The 19,108-nt window shown below is 34.4% G+C and overlaps 11 protein-coding genes across 11 annotated transcripts; 7 read left to right on the top strand and 4 right to left on the bottom strand.

Annotated features, from left to right (window-relative positions):
- Positions 1-2,928: 2,928 nt before the first annotated feature.
- On the bottom strand, positions 2,929-3,054 carry TOT_030000629 (hypothetical protein; the record flags this gene model as incomplete). Its single annotated transcript, XM_009693373.1, has 1 exon — positions 2,929-3,054. The coding sequence occupies one exon, from the start codon at positions 3,052-3,054 to the stop codon at positions 2,929-2,931; it is 126 nt and encodes a 41-aa protein (XP_009691668.1).
- Positions 3,055-3,457: 403 nt separating this feature from the next.
- Positions 3,458-5,320, top strand: TOT_030000628 (hypothetical protein; the record flags this gene model as incomplete). Its single annotated transcript, XM_009693372.1, has 1 exon — positions 3,458-5,320. One exon carries the CDS (start codon positions 3,458-3,460, stop codon positions 5,318-5,320), a length of 1,863 nt encoding a protein of 620 aa, XP_009691667.1.
- Positions 5,321-5,476: 156 nt separating this feature from the next.
- TOT_030000627 (hypothetical protein) lies at positions 5,477-5,865 on the bottom strand (the record flags this gene model as incomplete). The annotated part of the gene is made up of 2 exons (XM_009693371.1): positions 5,477-5,554; positions 5,749-5,865. The coding sequence occupies 2 exons, from the start codon at positions 5,863-5,865 to the stop codon at positions 5,477-5,479; spliced, it is 195 nt and encodes a 64-aa protein (XP_009691666.1).
- A 403-nt stretch (positions 5,866-6,268) lies between these two features.
- TOT_030000626 (hypothetical protein) lies at positions 6,269-7,843 on the top strand (the record flags this gene model as incomplete). The annotated part of the gene is made up of 1 exon (XM_009693370.1): positions 6,269-7,843. One exon carries the CDS (start codon positions 6,269-6,271, stop codon positions 7,841-7,843), a length of 1,575 nt encoding a protein of 524 aa, XP_009691665.1.
- A 156-nt stretch (positions 7,844-7,999) lies between these two features.
- TOT_030000625 (hypothetical protein) lies at positions 8,000-8,388 on the bottom strand (the record flags this gene model as incomplete). Its single annotated transcript, XM_009693369.1, has 2 exons — positions 8,000-8,077; positions 8,272-8,388. The coding sequence occupies 2 exons, from the start codon at positions 8,386-8,388 to the stop codon at positions 8,000-8,002; spliced, it is 195 nt and encodes a 64-aa protein (XP_009691664.1).
- A 403-nt stretch (positions 8,389-8,791) lies between these two features.
- Positions 8,792-10,561, top strand: TOT_030000624 (conserved hypothetical protein; the record flags this gene model as incomplete). Its single annotated transcript, XM_009693368.1, has 1 exon — positions 8,792-10,561. The coding sequence occupies one exon, from the start codon at positions 8,792-8,794 to the stop codon at positions 10,559-10,561; it is 1,770 nt and encodes a 589-aa protein (XP_009691663.1).
- Positions 10,562-10,772: 211 nt separating this feature from the next.
- TOT_030000623 (uncharacterized protein) lies at positions 10,773-12,914 on the bottom strand (the record flags this gene model as incomplete). The annotated part of the gene is made up of 7 exons (XM_009693367.1): positions 10,773-11,082; positions 11,162-11,277; positions 11,436-11,503; positions 11,558-11,725; positions 11,801-12,361; positions 12,485-12,709; positions 12,776-12,914. 7 exons carry the CDS (start codon positions 12,912-12,914, stop codon positions 10,773-10,775), a joined length of 1,587 nt encoding a protein of 528 aa, XP_009691662.1.
- Positions 12,915-13,280: 366 nt separating this feature from the next.
- TOT_030000622 (60S ribosomal protein L24) lies at positions 13,281-14,168 on the top strand (the record flags this gene model as incomplete). Its single annotated transcript, XM_009693366.1, has 4 exons — positions 13,281-13,326; positions 13,465-13,596; positions 13,688-13,965; positions 14,070-14,168. The coding sequence occupies 4 exons, from the start codon at positions 13,281-13,283 to the stop codon at positions 14,166-14,168; spliced, it is 555 nt and encodes a 184-aa protein (XP_009691661.1).
- A 313-nt stretch (positions 14,169-14,481) lies between these two features.
- TOT_030000621 (uncharacterized protein) lies at positions 14,482-14,879 on the top strand (the record flags this gene model as incomplete). The annotated part of the gene is made up of 3 exons (XM_009693365.1): positions 14,482-14,514; positions 14,620-14,745; positions 14,826-14,879. The coding sequence occupies 3 exons, from the start codon at positions 14,482-14,484 to the stop codon at positions 14,877-14,879; spliced, it is 213 nt and encodes a 70-aa protein (XP_009691660.1).
- Positions 14,880-15,416: 537 nt separating this feature from the next.
- On the top strand, positions 15,417-16,670 carry TOT_030000620 (conserved hypothetical protein; the record flags this gene model as incomplete). Its single annotated transcript, XM_009693364.1, has 3 exons — positions 15,417-15,906; positions 16,062-16,181; positions 16,516-16,670. The coding sequence occupies 3 exons, from the start codon at positions 15,417-15,419 to the stop codon at positions 16,668-16,670; spliced, it is 765 nt and encodes a 254-aa protein (XP_009691659.1).
- A 692-nt stretch (positions 16,671-17,362) lies between these two features.
- Positions 17,363-18,295, top strand: TOT_030000619 (sulfur metabolism negative regulator; the record flags this gene model as incomplete). The annotated part of the gene is made up of 4 exons (XM_009693363.1): positions 17,363-17,471; positions 17,611-17,753; positions 17,873-17,938; positions 18,119-18,295. 4 exons carry the CDS (start codon positions 17,363-17,365, stop codon positions 18,293-18,295), a joined length of 495 nt encoding a protein of 164 aa, XP_009691658.1.
- Between the last annotated feature and the right edge of the window lie 813 nt (positions 18,296-19,108).

Raw genomic sequence — 19,108 nt, 5'->3', positions numbered from 1 at the left:
TGTATAACCATTATCATTGTTATTACTTAAAGATTGGTACTTGAACTCTGGGCCGATATAATAATAGTATCGAGTTTTTTAAAAGTTCACGGCTTTATTTAATACGGATGGCGCTTAGACAAGGTTAGAGGATGTACTTACACACATATGCCCTGATGTTCCTACTTCAAAGGGAATTTCACATATTTAATAAGTATATAATGTTAAATTAATATGTTCTATTTGTTTTCAATTAGTCATATATCAAAATATGGTTTAATATCAAAAATTAGAATTGGCCATAGAGGCCAAGGCCAACAGATATTGTACTTAACCTTTTCAATTTAATCATATTAAAATCAATAAAAAATTGATAAGTACTTAATACATTTATATTAAATAAAAAGTGCATGTGTTTAATATTTATGAATTTTATTATATGGAACGTGGAGTTGCGATACCCACAACGTAAATATATCTAAGAAAGAAATAGAGGAAATTTTTGTGTTAGGGGTTGGTCTTGACTTTGTAATAGTTATATTTAAGTAAAATTAGTATATATACACTCATTTATGTTGGTTTTTTGAGTGTTGTTGTTGTCGCCAGCCGGGTGCTGGTTCGACTACCTCTACATTTGTGTTATTATGTTATAATGGTCATATTTTGACGTATTAGTGATCGAAAAAAACTATTGTACAATATTATCTGTAGAATCCTAGAGGATAGGATTTATTTATAAATGTATAATAATGTTTGTCTATGAGCTTTAACAAATGAGATTTAATCAGCTTTTTTGATCAATATAACCATGTTTAACAATACCTTCAACATTGTAAAACTGAGATATTATCGCAACACTAAATTTGGAGAATTTATCGCAACAATGAGTATGTAACGTTGACATGAGATGGGATTAGGTTACTCTGATCTTCATGTTTATTTTCGTTGTAGAAAAAGTAAGCGTTCAACCCCTGAATATTCTGTGACAACCACACATAAAAGATATACAGGATGTAGTAGCTTTTTTGTACGTTCACATGAGATTCAATTTACTCAACCTGCCGATGGCTTAAAACACAACGTTTTATTATACGACAGTTCCAGTTCTAGGGATGGCAGTGACTATGTGTTCGGTTATTATTATCCCCGAAATCAAAATGAAATTGTAAACAAAGTTCATGTTTATTACTCGGTCCTGGCTCCTGAGCATCCTCTTGTTATTTCATTTGAAACGAAAATAAAGAAGTATGACTGTTATTTTAAACAATTGAAAACAGCGAGATGGAATTACGCATCCAATATAACAGAATATTTAATTGGTAAAGATCTTAACGTTAATCTGTTGGATGAAGAATACAAGCAAATATCATTAAAAACGACAATTAAGCTTACCAGCAATAATAGTAATAAAGGTGTTACGGCTAAGATTCAGCAACTAGATCAAACTTATTTCAGATATATAATTATTCCGAACGGAGTCGATCCAGAACTAGGAAGTGAATGTTTATTTACATTAGATTTTAAAACGAAAGAACCTAAAAGTCCTGAGGCTAACGCCTCTCAAAAAAATAATCAAATTGATCCTTATTTTCTACGTTCCTTTACAGGACACTTTTTTGATGGAATAATGGTATATTTTACGAGAGAAAAACCCATACATAAACCTAAACGTGAAGAGAAAGAATATGAAGGTAAGGCCATACTATTGGAGTTAATTGATTCTTCTAAAGATAAAATACAAATGATGAGAAAAGATGAAGGGGGTTATTGGTGGTCTGATGTAAAAGTTGAGTGCAAAACAGATACTAAACTGATATCAAAGCTGAGTGAAATACAAAGTCAACTGGATAAAAACGTAGTTATTGTCATTCTGGATGAGAAAAAAACATACAAGGGAGTTCAAACGGTTACAACTGAACAAGGTACAAAAGCATACATGAAGTATACACACGAATTCCAAACGACCAATAAACCTAAACTCTTATTTGATAGAACAGAACCCAAAATTGCCTTAACACAATCTATTACAGCAAAAAAGGTTGAAGTATTTTACTTGAAACCAAAAGATGCCAAAGATGATGATAAAGAGCCCTTTTTAATCATTTTTGATCCCAATGGTCAAGAACGTAATAAAAAAATAGGTTACCACTTTGCAAATAAGTACAACTTTATCGATTGGAAATCTTTTTCGTTTGAGGAAAATGGAAAAGCAATGGAAGATGGTAAGTTGGTTGAAAAATTGTACAAAAAAGTAGAAAAGATTGGAGAACTTGGGAGCTGTATATCAGATTTAGGATTACTAAGGTCATTGGCATATGACATTTTACTTGATAAAGAAATCACAGCACCTACAGTTCCACCAGTCGATAAACCTAAAAAACCAGAAATAGTAGAACCGAAGTCAGATCCCGATCCTCCTCCAATATGGCTGATTGTAGGTTGTGTTGCAGCAGGAGTAGTTTTAATAGTTACTTCAGTCGTTGTTTATGGTATCTATTGGTACAACACAACAATCAAACTCTTGACATAGTTTATACAATCAGGTTGTTTATTCTCACTTGTGTACCATATTTCACTGTACTATACTGTAAACACCTGTAACATATTGTTAATAGTACCAAAACACGATTTAACACCTGTAACATATCAATCACCTCTAATTCAATGCAGTTTTATAACATATGTGTTAGCCATGTTTATTTATAATAGCCTTGTACATACTCAAATGACATCCATCATATCCAATACGTTATATCTAAATAACCTAAAAATAGCCTATCCAAACAATAAATCAAACTAGAGTTAATATCCATGTTGCTATTAAAAATATTTGATAATCAAACCATATGAAAAGATCGGGGTAAGTCGAATCCACTTAATTCCTATTTTCGGAGATTAATAATTAATTGACTAAAGGTAAAGTATCCTAACAATGTGAATTTATAAGTATTAAATAACTGATGCATGTCTTTTGATTCCATCAACTTTCATATTCTTCCATGTGGCACCTAAACCATCAAGACACACATTGTACAATATTCTGCTGTTCAGATTGAAAACCATGTACATTTTCATGGTTGTATCGACTTTATATATTTTTTGAGATCTATATTAATTTAAAAATGGAATATATACACTCATATATGATGGTTTATTGAGTGTTGTTGTTGTCGCCAGTGACGTGCTGGTTCGACTACCTCTAGATTTGTGTATTTATGTTATAATGGTCATATTTTGACATATAAGTGATCAAATAGACCTATTGTACTATAGAATTTGTAGAATCCTAGAGGATTGGATTTATTTAAAAATGTACTATAATGATTGTCTATGAGCTTTAACATTTGAGATTTAATCCGCTATTTTTATCAATATAACCATGTTTAATTAAACCTTCATTTTGGAAATTTTGAGCTATTATCGCAACTTTAAATTTGTTAGATTTATCGCAATAATGAGTATGTAAAAATGACATGAGATGGGATTAGGTTACTCTGATCTTCATGTATATTTTTACAGCAAAAAAACTGAAAAATATACAGGTACTGGCTATAATGTGACTGTTAAACAAGAAAACTATCCTGGATGCAGCAATTATGTTAAGTACACTCACGAAATTGCCTTTAATAAGGATATTGATGGTCGACGTTACAACGTTCTATTATATGATGGAAATGATAAAAGTTCTGAGGGTAACCCTGTATTTGGATATTATTATCCTAATGACAGTAATCAAGTTGTTCAGTCGGTGAGTACCTATTACTCTGTTTTAGATCTTAATTTCCCCCTAGCTGTTACGTTTAAATGCGGTGGCAACTTTTATAACTGTGATTTGGGTAAATTAAAATATGCTGGATGGGATCGTGCTTACAAAATAACCGAATATACCTTTCATAAAAGTTTTAGCAAAGAAATTTTGGATGAAGAATATAGAAAGAAATACAGAAACAGGAAAATCCGATTTAGAATTGGCAGTGAAAAGGTAGAAATGTATGGTGGTAAACAGGAACTAGGAAATAATAAGAACTATAGATTTATATTTACACCGAAGGGAAAAGAGTCGGTTCTAGACAGTGAATACTTATTTGCCATTGATTTCTTTACCAATGAACCAGTATGCCCTAAAGATCCAAATCCACAAAATCCGGGATATTGTAGAAGAGCAATTGTAGAAGAATTTTGTAAACAGTATAAATACAGACACCGTTGTAGAATAGCGTCAGGAAAAGATCTTTGTAAAAAGTTTAAAGATAAAACGAAATGTGAGGAACCTTTAAAAAAAAAAATATGTGGAAGTAATAATGAATCATGTCGGACTCATATCAAAAAACTTTTCATTGATAAAGAAGAAACAGTAGAAATTAAACACACAAACAAAATTGATGAATATTTTCTTCGTCCTTTCAATAACCAACTTTATGATGGAATTATGGTATATTTTGATAGAGAAAGCAAACAACCTCCCGAACAAAAGTGTAAGCAGAATGAAGATAATAACAATACTGCATTGCTGATAGAGTTTATTGATTCCTGTAATTCGACAACCTGCCTTAAGAGAATGGATTCAAACGGTCATTGGTGGGCTCAAGTATCATTAGATTACAGCGACGACAAAACTTTACATAGCAAGTTAGAAAAGATAAAGCAGGAGTACAAACGAGATACAATTACAGTGATTCTTGATAAAACAGAATCATACATGGGAGTTGAAAAAGTTAACACAACTCCCGGTCAAGGTTATAATAAATACACTTACATCTTTAGTAGTGCAAATACACCCAATCTCTTGTTCGAAAGAGCACAATTATTGGATGGTCCATTAGGAAAGTTAGGAACAAAAGCTAAACATGTTGAGGTATACTATTTAAAAGCCAGTGGGAAAGAGGATAAAGAACCCTTTTTAATTGTCTTCGACCCAGATGGAGAATCAAAAAAAGAAAAAAACGAATGTTACCACTTCATAGGTAACTACAAGTTTAAAGACTGGGTAAAGTTTAAATGTACGGAAGATGGGAAAGCAATAGAAGATGAAAAAGAATTGGTAAAGAAATTGTACGAAAGGGTCAACAAAATCGATACGTCTGTAAGCTGTATAACTGATATAACCACTGTTAGGTGGTACGCTCATCAAATATTAATAGGTGAGGAGCCTAAAGAACCTAAGCCAGAACAGACCCCAGTACCTACGAAACCAAAACCATTTGACCCACCTCCAAAAGAGGAAACTTTACCTATATGGCTGATTGTAGGTTGTGTTGCAGCAGGAGTAGTTTTAATAGTTACTTTAGTCGTTGTTTATGGTATCTATTGGTACAACACAACTATCAAACTCTTGACATAGTTTATACAATCAGGTTGTTTATTCTCACTTGTGTACCATATTTCACTGTACTATACTGTAAACACCTGTAACATATTGTTAATAGTACCAAAACACGATTTAACACCTGTAACATATCACTCACCTCTAATCCAATGCAGTTTCATAACATATGTGTTAGCCAAGTTTATTTATATTAGCCTTGTACATACTCAAATAACATCCATCATATCCATTAAGATATTTATAAATAACCTATAAACAGCCTATCCAAACAATAAATTAAACAAGGGTTAATATCCATAATATTAGAAGTTTAAAATTACAATTAAGCCGTATGATAAGATCGGGGTCGTTCACAGCCACTTAAATCCTAATTTCAGAGTTTAGTAATTAAGTGACTAAGCACAAACGAACCTAATTATGTTAATTTATATGTGTTATATAACTGATGCATGTCTTTTGATTCCATCAACTTTCATATTCTTCCATGTGGCACCTAAACCATCAAGACACACATTGTACAATATTCTGCTGTTCAGATTGAAAACCATGTACATTTTCATGGTTGTATCGACTTTATATATTTTTTGAGATCTATATTAATTTAAAAATGGAATATATACACTCATATATGATGGTTTATTGAGTGTTGTTGTTGTCGCCAGTGACGTGCTGGTTCGACTACCTCTAGATTTGTGTATTTATGTTATAATGGTCATATTTTGACATATAAGTGATCAAATAGACCTATTGTACTATAGAATTTGTAGAATCCTAGAGGATTGGATTTATTTAAAAATGTACTATAATGATTGTCTATGAGCTTTAACATTTGAGATTTAATCCGCTATTTTTATCAATATAACCATGTTTAATTAAACCTTCATTTTGGAAATTTTGAGATATTATCGCAACTCTAAATTTGACAGATTTATCGCAATAATGAGTATGAAAAATTGACATGAGATGGGAGCAGGTCAATCTTATCTTTACATCAATTTAAATAATAAGAACCAAAAATGTACGGTTAACGGATGCACGGTTACTCCTTCTACAGCCCTTTTTAATGATACCATAGACTTTGAAGTTGTCACTTACAATTTCAACTATAATGGAAAGGCTCCAACAAGTTTTGATATTTACATATATGATAGTAAAGAGGCGGTTTATGACTCTTCTTACATTTTTGGTTATTGCTCACCTTCATCCAATCAAGTAGCCAATAACGTCGAAGTATATTATTCAGTTTTAGCACAAGATAAGCCATTAGTCATTACTTTTGTTACAAACAACCAAAAATATAATTGTAAATATGATGACTTAAAATATGCCAGATGGAATTGGGCTTCATACATTACTGAACATACTTTTACGGGCGATCTGTTACCCAAGTTGAAGGAACAATACAGGAAGCTGTTATTGAACAAAACAATAAAATTTGCTGTTGGAGACGAGGCAACTAATGGTGTAGAAGTAATACATCAGGAGATCGGCGATGAAAAAAAGAAGTACAGAATTATTTACACGCCAAAAAACCGCGACTCAGTTTTGAATTGTAATTGTTTATTTAATCTTGATAAAGAGACTAAAGATTTATCCAATCAACTTGAGGTAAAAGATGGTTGTAAAGGCCCTCAGGATAAAAAGGCTATAAATAAAATTGATCAATATTGTTTAACTTCTGTCAAAGCTCACTTCTTCGATGGAATCATAGTATACTATGAAAAAGAGAATGACAATAAGTATACAGCTTTATACTTGGAGTTCATTGATTTGCGTAAGAAAGACATATGCCTTAAAAGAATAGATCAAGAAGGGTGTTGGTGGGCTGAAGAAACGATTAATTACAAAGACAAAACGAGTTTGGGGAGTCAATTAGGTACAATAAAAAATGGTCTCAAAAAGGTAAACACTGTAATCCTGGACGTTAAGGTTTCCTACACCGGTGTTGAAGTAAATCCTGATAAAACTACACAAGCTTATATAAAGTATACGCACACATTTACATCTGAAGACGAGCATAATTTCTTATATGGAAGAAAAATTATAACAATTGGTTCATGCTTAACAAATGTTAAATCGAAAAAAGTTGAAGTGTACTATCTGAAAGCCAAAAATAAAGAAGATGAACAGCCATTTTTAATTGAGTTTATTCCAAATGGTGAGGGAGCTCAAAATAACAAAAATGCTTACCACTTTACATATAACGAGGGATTTGACAAATGGACAGAATGTAAAGAGTCTAACAAATTAAAAAACAAATTAGACAAAATAAATACAAATGGTGGATGTATAACGAAAATAAGTTTACTTAGGTGGTATGCACATGAAATATTAATAGGTGAGGAGCCTAAAGTACCTAAAACAGAAGATGAAACAATACCTAAAAAACCAGATATAGTAGAACCTAAGCCAGAACCTGAACCTCCACCTATATGGCTGATTGTAGGTTGTGTTGCAGCAGGAGTAGTTTTAATAGTTACTTTAGTCGTTGTTTATGGTATCTATTGGTACAACACAACTATCAAACTCTTGACATAGTTTATACAATCAGGTTGTTTATTCTCACTTGTGTACCATATTTCACTGTACTATACTGTAAACACCTGTAACATATTGTTAATAGTACCAAAACACGATTTAACACCTGTAACATATCACTCACCTCTAATCCAATGCAGTTTCATAACATATGTGTTAGCCAAGTTTATTTATATTAGCCTTGTACATACTCAAATAACATCCATCATATCCATTAAGATATTTATAAATAACCTATAAACAGCCTATCCAAACAATAAATTAAACAAGGGTTAATATCCATAATATTAGAAGTTTAAAATTACAATTAAGCCGTATGATAAGATCGGGGTCGTTCACAGCCACTTAAATCCTAATTTCAGAGTTTAGTAATTAAGTGACTAAGCACAAACGAACCTAATTATGTTAATTTATATGTGTTATATAACTGATGCATGTCTTTTGATTCCATCAACTTTCATATTCTTCCATGTGGCACCTAAACCATCAAGACACACATTGTACAATATTCTGCTGTTCAGATTGAAAACCATGTACATTTTCATGGTTGTATCGACTTTATATATTTTTTGAGATCTATATTAATTTAAAAATGGAATATATACACTCATATATGATGGTTTATTGAGTGTTGTTGTTGTCGCCAGTGACGTGCTGGTTCGACTACCTCTAGATTTGTGTATTTATGTTATAATGGTCATATTTTGACATATAAGTGATCAAATAGACCTATTGTACTATAGAATTTGTAGAATCCTAGAGGATTGGATTTATTTAAAAATGTACTATAATGATTGTCTATGAGCTTTAACATTTGAGATTTAATCCGCTATTTTTATCAATATAACCATGTTTAATTAAACCTTCATTTTGGAAATTTTGAGATATTATCGCAACTCTAAATTTGACAGATTTATCGCAATAATGAGTATGAAAAATTGACATGAGATGGGATTAGGTTACTCTGATCTTCATGTTTATTTTTACAGCAAAAAGGATCAAGCATACGGTAGTGGATATACTGTAACGCCTACACAAAAAACTTTCGAAGGATGTAGTGATTTTCAGGTGATTACTCATGCTATATCATTTACTAAACCTGATGATGGGTTAAATTACAACGTTCTATTATATGATGGTTATGATAATAAGACTGAAGGTAACTATGTGTTCGGTTATTATTATCCTCGTAATCCTAACGAAGTAATTAAGCAAGTCGATGTATATTACTCAGTTTTAGCACCTAATGTTCCTCTTGTTATTTCATTCGTTACAAAAGGTGATCAAAATTATAATTGTGTACCTCAAGATCTGAAAGATGCTGGATGGGATCGTGCTTATAAAATAACCGAATATAATTCTTTTAAAAGTTTGAGTAAAATTATTTTAGATGGAGAATACAACAAACTATCAAGGAAAAGAAAGATTAAATTTACAATTGGGAAGGAAAAGGTAGACATATTTGCTGATAAACAGGAATTAGGAAATGATAAGAGCTATAGATTTATATTTACTCCTAAGGGCAACCTTTCAGTCCTAGGAAGTAATTACATGTTTGCCATAAATTTCAATAGTAATGAACCTATATGTCCTGATGATCCTGATCCTGAAGTTCCACGGGATTGTAAAAGACTTCAGGTATATAAGAAATGCACACAAACCAACAAAAATTCACAAGAAAAATGCAGAGAAAATCTAGATATTCTTGCTTTTCGAAAATCTCTTAAATACGACACCAAACACCCAAATAAGATTGACGAATATTTTCTTCGTTCATTTACGGGTGAACTTTATGATGGAATTATTGTATACTTTGAAAAAAAAAAAGCAAGACGACCAAAACAATATTGTGGATTACATGAATACAATAACAATAAGGTATTACTTTTGGAGTTTATTGAGTCATCTAAACCCAAAAAACACCTTAAGAGAAAGGATAGTGAAGGTTATTGCTGGGTTGAAGATTCGATTAAGTACACTAGTGATACAGAACTGTCGACTTGTCTGGGTGAAATTCAACAAGGACTTGATCAAAACGCAGTTACAGTCATTATTGATGAAAAAAGACAATACAACGGTCTTGAAGGCTTCGAATCTGGTGGAACAAACAAAGTTTGCAAAAAATACACATACAAGTTTAATAAAGCTAACAATCCTATCATTGTATTTGCAAGATCCACAATATCAATCACTGCAAAAGGCTTAAAGGATGTCAAGGCAAAACATGTTGAAGTGTATTATTTGAATGCTGGTGGTAAAGAGGATACACAACCATTTTTAATAGTGTTTGATGAAAAAGGTGATGGTAAAGAAAAAAAAAACAATAAACCTTACCACTTTACCAATTCTGAAAAGTTCGAAGAATGGAAACCTTTTGAATTTAAAAATGGTGAGGAAAATTTAAAAGATGAGAAATTGATCGAAAAATTAGAACTAAAAATAAAACAAATAGAGACAAATGGCGGCTGCATACCTAATTTAACTTTACTTAGATGGTACGCACATGAAATTTTAATTGGTAAAGAACCTGATCCACCTACAAAAGAAGAAGAAGTAACTCCTCAGAAACCAAAACCATTTGACCCACCTCCAAAAGAGGAAACTTTACCTATATGGCTGATTGTTGGTTGTGTTGCAGCAGGAGTAGTTTTAATAGTTACTTTAGTCGTTGTTTATGGTATCTATTGGTACAACACAACTATCAAACTCTTAACATAACCTGGCCTTCAGTATCACATCCTCACTCACCACAAAGTGTGTACCATATTGCCGACCTTCTAAATTAAGGTTATCACTCTCATATGGGCTTAACTCACGTAACACACACTTAAATACTGAATGCAGTAAGGTTTGTAAATCGGGTTGATTCACAAACTGGGTGTAAACACCTAATGTAGTATATAAAATGTACCTATGTGCTCCATACATATTATAGTGCTGTTCCGCGCTCCAAATTTCGCTTTATCTCCTCTGAGTACGCTCCAAATGAACGGTCCAACTTCTTGTTAAACATTCTGTTTCTCTCGTTGATGTACGATATATCCTGCGCGTCATCATCGTACGTCCTTCTTCTGCTAAATTGGTCTCGTTTTTTATATTGTTTTTCAACGTTTTTAACTACTAGGTCCTTATTAGTTTCTGAGGCTTCATGGTTGACAATTGTTGGTTCATAGAAGGTTCCCCCCAGTTGCTGCTTCTGTTTTTCGTAGAGCACGTGGTTAAATCCCGTTTCTTTAAGCCTATAAATCGTTACACATGTGTCTATATATTATGAATATGAGTACCGGATATGTAAATAACTATTAGGGGAACCCGTACCTTTTTTTGTGTGCCCTGTATAAGGCATCCTGATTAAACACATTCCATCCAAACGATTTATTTTTACTTTTCTTTTTTTCTATCTTATTCACACGTTCCACAACCATCGCAGGCATCTACATTTCAATATCACCAATAATATGTAAAAATAGCATCACTCCAGCCATTGTAACACTCGAGTGTAAATACGGCGTAAGGGGTCATTGCTTGTAAGATTAATAAATACCTATCTATTTAAAGGTACATAACTGTTATTTTACCATGAAATGCTTACATTTAACTCCTTGGTGAGTCTTATATTAACCACCTCTTCTTCATCTCCTCCTTGCTTACTTGATTCCTCTGGTCCTTCACTCGTCAGACCGACTCCCGTGGCCTCAGTGGCCTTAGGACTACTTGTTAATGTGGACTTGAGGCTTCTAGCTAATCTAGGGTTTGATTTCAGTTTGTCTTCCAGAATTACTTCTTTCTTGTTCAACCTACTGCACTCACTTATTTTACCAGTTAGTTTCATTAGCCTCAGGGTAATTGGATCCACTTCCTCTTCTTTCACCACATCACCGTCTGACCCCTCACCTTCCACATGGTGAGAAGTATCCGATAACTCTTTATCTTCAGCATCTGACGTTGGTGTGTCACCAGCTTCATCCAATAAATCATATGTGTGTTCGCTCTTATCTTCTTGTTCAGGTACCTCATCCTTATCTGGTGAAAAGGCCCTAGACTCAGTGCCACTGGTGGGAGTTGGGATGTAGTGATGTTTTACGCCCTTCAGGGACTCTGCCAACAGCCTCTTTCCCAAAGTGTTGCTACTCTCAGGGTCAGGCTTCCTCCTATTCTTTACTTTACCGCTGTATGCACATCTAACCTCTTCATATGCTGAGATGCCTTCCTGCTCATCCGTTTTTGTCAACCCCTCGCTAGCGCTGGTAGCGCTAGCCATCAGCCCCTCCAACAAGCGACGCTGTTCATTCACCTCCTTACTCACCAACTTTGTTTCTACGCGATCCAATACTCCGCAGTCAATGAAAGCCACTTCAATTCTGGGCATGCCGTTTGCGTGAACTGACACATTTTCAATTGCACGAACAAACTCCATCCCAGAGACCACTCTTCCGATCACTGAATATCTGCCATCAAATGAACGAGAAGAACCAAACAGAATACAGAATTGCGATCCGAATGTGTTTGTTGTAAATTCTGTAAATTTGAGTTAGTTAACGAGTATAAACACTGTTAAAGTATGTTTAAGGCATATACATGGTCAATTTTCCACTAATTACAGGTAAAAGGATGATGATAAGTAGTACAAACTAAAATTACCTGAATCTGCATTTTTATCGCTTCCGCTAGGGGAATAGCCTCGGTAGTTAACCATCGTCACCAGCCCCGCCTGGCTGTGGGATCTGGTGTTCGGATAGTCCTTAAAACAGAGGTCAAACTTGTAGCCAGTGCCGTCGTCGTTTATTACGTCGCCGCATTGCATATATTCGCCCTTTATCACCCTGAAAACACTGGTGTTTCGGTATGTTAGGAGCTTCGGACGCCCTCTAACAATAGTCCATCCAGGAGCCAATTTAGCAGAATTAGAAGCAGATTCAGAGGCGCCTGAACCAAGCTTTGAGGAAGAACAAAGCTTAATAAAGTTTTCTATGAGTAGGTCAGAGGAATTGGTAAAAAAGTCAACAACCACTCTGCCACTTAAATTGGAACCAACAGCGACATCTAAGTATATTTGAGGGTGTCGTCCCATAGTATTATGTTAATTTGTAAATTTGTGAGTGATTTATAGTATTTTTGTAATAAATTTGATGGTTATAATTACAAAGCTACAATGGCATATTGTAGATTGGTTTGCGATAAATAAATAATAAAACGAGTTTAAAATTGATAAATAATATTAAAATAATTGAATTATTATCTTTTAATAAAAAAATAAATAAAGTAAAACAACTATTAAAAAATTGTGGACTAGAAAAATATGTGGAATCTCCAGTCAACTCACTATAAGTTTTGATTAATCGCAATATTTTTATCACAATTTACTGGCAGTGCCACAAATAAAATATTGAATACTTTACGTGAATCACTAACACTTATAAATGTATAACAAAATAAAATGAAAATTGATAAATGTTGGCTGTGTTCCTGTAACGTATATCCAGGTAATATTTTGACTCAATTTTAAAGATTCTAACTATATAAGATATATAATATAAAATTAGACGATGTGCATTTGTTAGAATAAGTAAAATACCCTTAACATCTGCTAATATGGATAACGTTGACTAATCATTTGTTAGGACATGGAATAGTTTTTGTTAGAAATGATTCAAAGATTTTTCGGTTCTGCTCAAGTAAATGCCATAAACACTTTAAGGCTAAACATAATCCGAGGAAGATTAAATGGACTAAGGCATATAGGCGTTTGCAAGGTCCAGAAATATCCTATTGTCACTATTAGCTAGATATAGCAGCTATTACTGTACACTTTTTATGTAACTGTTAATATAAATCGTTTTACAGGCAAGGAGCTGAACAACGATGAAAACATTGAGATGGAACTGAGGAAGAACAGGCCCGTTAGATACAACAGAAACTTGTACATCAACGCCATCAAGGCGATAAAACAGACAGAGAAGGTAGAACACCTTCGTAAACTGTTGCTATTTAAGCAAAGGAGGAGGAACTTGGTGGCCAAGAAACTGAGCTTAGCAGAGAAGGAGCTGGAGAAACACAAGGATATACTGCCGCTGAAGTTAGACCAGTTGGATACGGAGTCAATGAGATTAGAAACGGAAAGGGTAATTGTACTTATTTACGTTAACATAGTTACGTATTGGGGTTAAACAGATAGCTGGGTGTATGTGTGCACAACGAGTTGATTGTCGACTAATCTCACGTTTAGAAGTCCACGGCGCACTTAAAGGTCACAGAACAAACAAAATTCGTTAAAAATCGCAACAGTAAGAAGGTGAAAGATGACACAATGGATCTGGATTCCTAATTGGGTGATTGTGTGGAATTCCCGAGTAATATTGTAACTAAATTGAGTTTATATGCTGCTAAATAGCATTTGTGATTCATTTGTGTATTGTATGCTGGGATTGGGAAAAAATTGGAGTTATATAGAGATAATTGTTAGATGTTGTGTATGGAATGGGGATGTACTGGAGAGACAATTGAGTTCGAGAGTTCATTTGATAAATAATTATTAAGCCAAACAGTTGGAAGTCAATTGAAGAAATTTTAACAAAATACCGGATTCATTAATTAGTTAATGAATAAACTGGCCACCTCACTAACGGAAGATTCACTTAATGGAAAATAGTGATTCCAACAATACGCTGAGAGTAATTGGCATAGTATTTTGTATACAGATACGTAGTTTATGTTTATGTGAGCCAGGCCTTGGTGACTATTCAGCTTCATTAAAAGTAGACTAATAAATTGATTAGCAATTTCAAATCCTGCAAGAAACGCAAGGTCAAATCGAGGTTTTAAATAATCAAATAGTTAAGATAAACAAGCACATAAACAACCAGAAGATAAAAAATAAAAAGGCACAAGTAGCTCTCGAATCGGTAAGTTGAAGAAGCTGATATTTTAGTATACGTAATAGATATTTAAGTATTATCGCAGTTTGTACTCATAAAATGTGCAGCTTGACAGTGTTGACGAGAGTAAAAAGGTATATAAGCAAGTTTCAAGACTGTAAGTTAATACGTAGAAGTTGGTAGGTAGGTAGTTTCCAGCAGCAGCACATATGGTCGGCGTGAATAGTCAGTAACTATGTCGTATAGGCTAGTTCTTCGTAACAAACCGGAGTTGCACAAAGAACTGGAAGCAGAGAGGGACTCATCCAAAAACGACTTGCCGAAGCTTGAGTCGGTAAAGAACCAGTTGGTGGCAAAGTTAGGCGGACTCAACAGCCAGCTACTGGAAATAAATAAGCAAATAAGGCAGCAGACCACAGCAGGAAGCGCACATTAAGTTGCATAGCTGCTGACTTATAGATAATTAAGTAGAATTAGCAACAGTAGTTGGTCCTACAAAAAACACGTAGAAAAAGTAAACGTGACACATTGTCTGGTAGATTAGTTGTTCGATTAAACAAACAATCTAACAAATAAAAAAAATAAATAAATAAACAAACTAACAAATAAACAAACTAACAAATAAATAAATAAACAAATAAACAAACTAACAAATAAATAAATAAACTGATAAACAAACAAATAAATTAACAAACAAAATGTCGGATGGCTCTGTCAGTTTCTTGCTGAATGCGCCAGCACCGAGATTTAGAGTGCACCTGCTGCTCATCGTAGTGCTGGTACACGGGCTCTGCGACCTGTTGAGGTACACCTTCACGAAGCTGGGCGAGCTCTTTGACAAAGTAAACTTTAAGCTGACGAAGAAGCACCCGCAGAAGCTGACACTCAAGGACTTCAACAACTTTGAAACGGTGCTCAGAAGCGGAAACATGACGCCTTTCAGACTCCTCAAGGGACTGACGGTGGTGCTGGTCTTCCTGTGCGAGTTCTTGCTCCCATACTACCTGTTCAACAAGTCGACAAAGGTGCTCAGGACCAACTTTGAGAGGCAAGTGCACTCCTACGGGCCGCTGACGCTGGTGACCTGCAGAGTTCCGGACCCCAGGGACTTTTTCAGAGGAAAGAAGGAGTTGGAAGCACTGGTCCACGAGGAGTTGGAGGCCGAGAAGCAGTTTTCACTAAACTTAGGTAGGTTAAACTTCAGACGGTAGTAGCTAGTTACACAATAGGCTGAGAGGAAGATAGAGAGAGTAGCACCTACAGTAAGTAGGTGAATTTAGGCCATATGGTGATAGTAGATGGAGCATTATTGTCTCTGCGGTGTATGCTGATACGTAATGTAGGTGAACTGTTTGAAAGTCTTCATGATCTGGAGGATGACGATCCAGTAAAGGTCCAAGAAAGAGTAAACCAGCAGCTGGAAAAGGACACAAGGAAGAAGAGAGCAACGACGATGGATGAAAGTAAAAGCATATTTACAGACTAGATATATTTGTACACACACGTATATACACACACGTGTAGACAGATATACATACACACATGTAGACAGATATGGTCAGATAGTTAAATATCTAGACGGGTGGTTATATAGGTAAATAGCTAGATAGACAGGTAGACAGGTAGATAGCTATACAGATTGACAGACAGGTAGATAGCTATACAGATTGACAGACAGGTAGATATTAGATAGGGCGTTGATTAGATACATTGGAATATAGTTAACTTACAGGATATAGTTTAACAGATACAGGCTTAATAGCTATTTTATGCATCATGATTAATTTTGATGTATAGAGACTGACGCACTTAATTTGAACTCATTTAACCGATTCGTTGCATTCACACTATCCAAAGTGGCGTTACACGGACTTTATATCTCATTCCACGCCCTAATATCACCACATAACCAGAACGCCTTCATTAACTCATTTAGAAAGAGAAAAGCATAATGTAATACATATATAAGCACACACACATAGACTATTGAGCATTAGTGTATATACGGGCGAATTGTCGTATCAGTGTGCACGTTCCTACCTATATATACTGGCTCAGGGGTTGGTACGCGTATGTGACTGGTATATGTATACACATATACATACAAGTTTAGATATATGTATATTTATGCATAGGCATAAGTTTATAAGTGTACACACAGGTAAAAACATATGATTACAGGTATATTTTCAATTAATAATTGGTAGTTATGAAGAGGTGTAATAATACAAATTAAGGATGAATAGTAAATGAAATTTAAAAAGGATTTTAAATGATAAATTAAAATATCTGAAGGTTCAATTAACATTTATTAATGAAATATTTTATATTTTTAGGTTATTAATGAAAATAATAAAGAAATTTATTAATAATTAAATGCCATATGGGTCTTCTATACACATTTTGATAATGAAATTGATTCATATTGACCAGAATTGAATATAAAATATTTGAAAAATAAAAAGTTAATGTAAAACACACAATAGTAAAAATTTATTAAAAATAAATTAGTGATTAAGCTGGTTTTAAACAATTGTGGGAAGGCACTAGCCACTATTATTTATAACTAGCTTCACTCCATATGCGAAATATTGCTAAATCGGCGTTATTTTAATTTAAATTGTATGAATATATAAAATATAACATGACTTCTTCGAAGAAGATTGTTACACTCGTCTCCGCAGAGGGTGTTTCCTGTACAGTAAATAGAGATGTAATTTGCATGAGCAACGTCATAAAAAACATTTTAACCGGTAAATTATTAATCTTTAGACACTATTATATACAATAGGCCTGAATATTGCCGATTGGTTGAAGTTATGGCCAATTACTAGTTGTAATTGCCACCATAATTTCTGCCAGTAAATAGAGAAATTAACTGCCAATTTGCAGATATTGATGATGATAACGAGCCCATACCGCTGCCGAATATAAAAACGAACGTTTTGAATAAAATAATCGAATATTGCAAGCATCATTACAACAATCCCCCGACTCAAATTCCGCAGCCGTTAAAGTCATCCCAGCTTAACGAGGTATTAGGCAAATACACGCAGTAGATAAATAAATAGCAGCTATGGCGAAGTAGTACATGTTTCTGTATTTAATTCGCCCGGCACTGCTAGTACTCGCTGTTACGATCATGGATGTGTAGGTGGTCTCAGAATGGGATTATGAATTTGTGAACGTAGATAAGGAGTTTTTATTCGAACTGATACTCGTAAGCACAGCGAATTAGATATTTACAGCTGTTACTGAGTGCAATTATTATTTAATTAGTATACTTTTTATTTTTGGCTAGCTCTTTCACCCGGTTAACCATACTGAACCTAGCTAGTATTTTTTATACACACAACGTCTGTACACCCTGTAATACTGGCGCTGAATATTGGAAACGTAGGCAGAGAACTTTTTGGACATTAAGCCGCTGTTAGACTTAACCTGTGCAAAAGTGGCATCGATGATAAAGGGGAAAACGCCGGAACAGATTAGACGCGAATTTGATATAATAAACGATTTTACACCCGAAGAGGAGGCTAAAGTAACAATACGCTACTTAGTTAGATACGAACTGTGAATTTAGTTAGATATCAAATGGCCACTTAGTTGGATACACAGGACTAAGGATGGTGATACTTCTAAAACTGATAAGCCTTTAAATAATACACACTTTATAGATACGTGAAGAGAATAAATGGTGTGAGGAGCTTTAGCACCTTTTTCACAGATTTAATTTGTTAATGCAACCACTGAATTAACAAAATTTAATTTGTAGAATGCACCGCCAATTTACACAATAGATATGAAAAGTACTTGTGTGCCGTTCACCTGAGAGTAACCAGGGGTGGAAAGTGTCTTAGCTCAGATAGCGGCCGTTAGAATAATGAATCAGATGATCAGTTAACAGATAGATATTAGCACAGTAGGTAGTAGGGATTAAGGAATTGACTGTAACACCCAAGTCATACAAGGACCGGAGTAGGTCAGGACCATGGCAACCAGGTGGAACTGGAACAAGTGATCCCGAGGCATCTGAATACAGAAGAGGGGAGTCAAGGATAGGGGGGCTTTGTATACGTTTCAATATCGACCGTAAGAAGCTGCAGCCAGGGGACCAAGTTCACCCCAAGGCAATTCTGCCTTAAAAAAGCTAGAGGATGGATATATGGAGGGGGAAAACATTTGGGATTGAGAAGTTGCTGAAACACAGGGTGAAAATGAGGGCACACGTAACTCCTGTTGAACTGAAGGAGGAAAAGGCGGCTAAGCTAACTGAGGAGGGGAACTTATGAAGCAGCGAGTGGATTCAAAGTAATTTCAATGAAGACACAGGGCATGTAAGATAGTTTAATCATTAATGCACGCACTGTATGGATCTGGGAGAGGGAAT

Source organism: Theileria orientalis, chromosome 3, assembly GCF_000740895.1.
Source record: "Theileria orientalis strain Shintoku DNA, chromosome 3, complete genome".
In the NCBI taxonomy this organism is placed as follows: Eukaryota; Apicomplexa; class Aconoidasida; order Piroplasmida; family Theileriidae; genus Theileria; species Theileria orientalis.
This window is presented reverse-complemented; position numbering and strand designations above follow the sequence as displayed.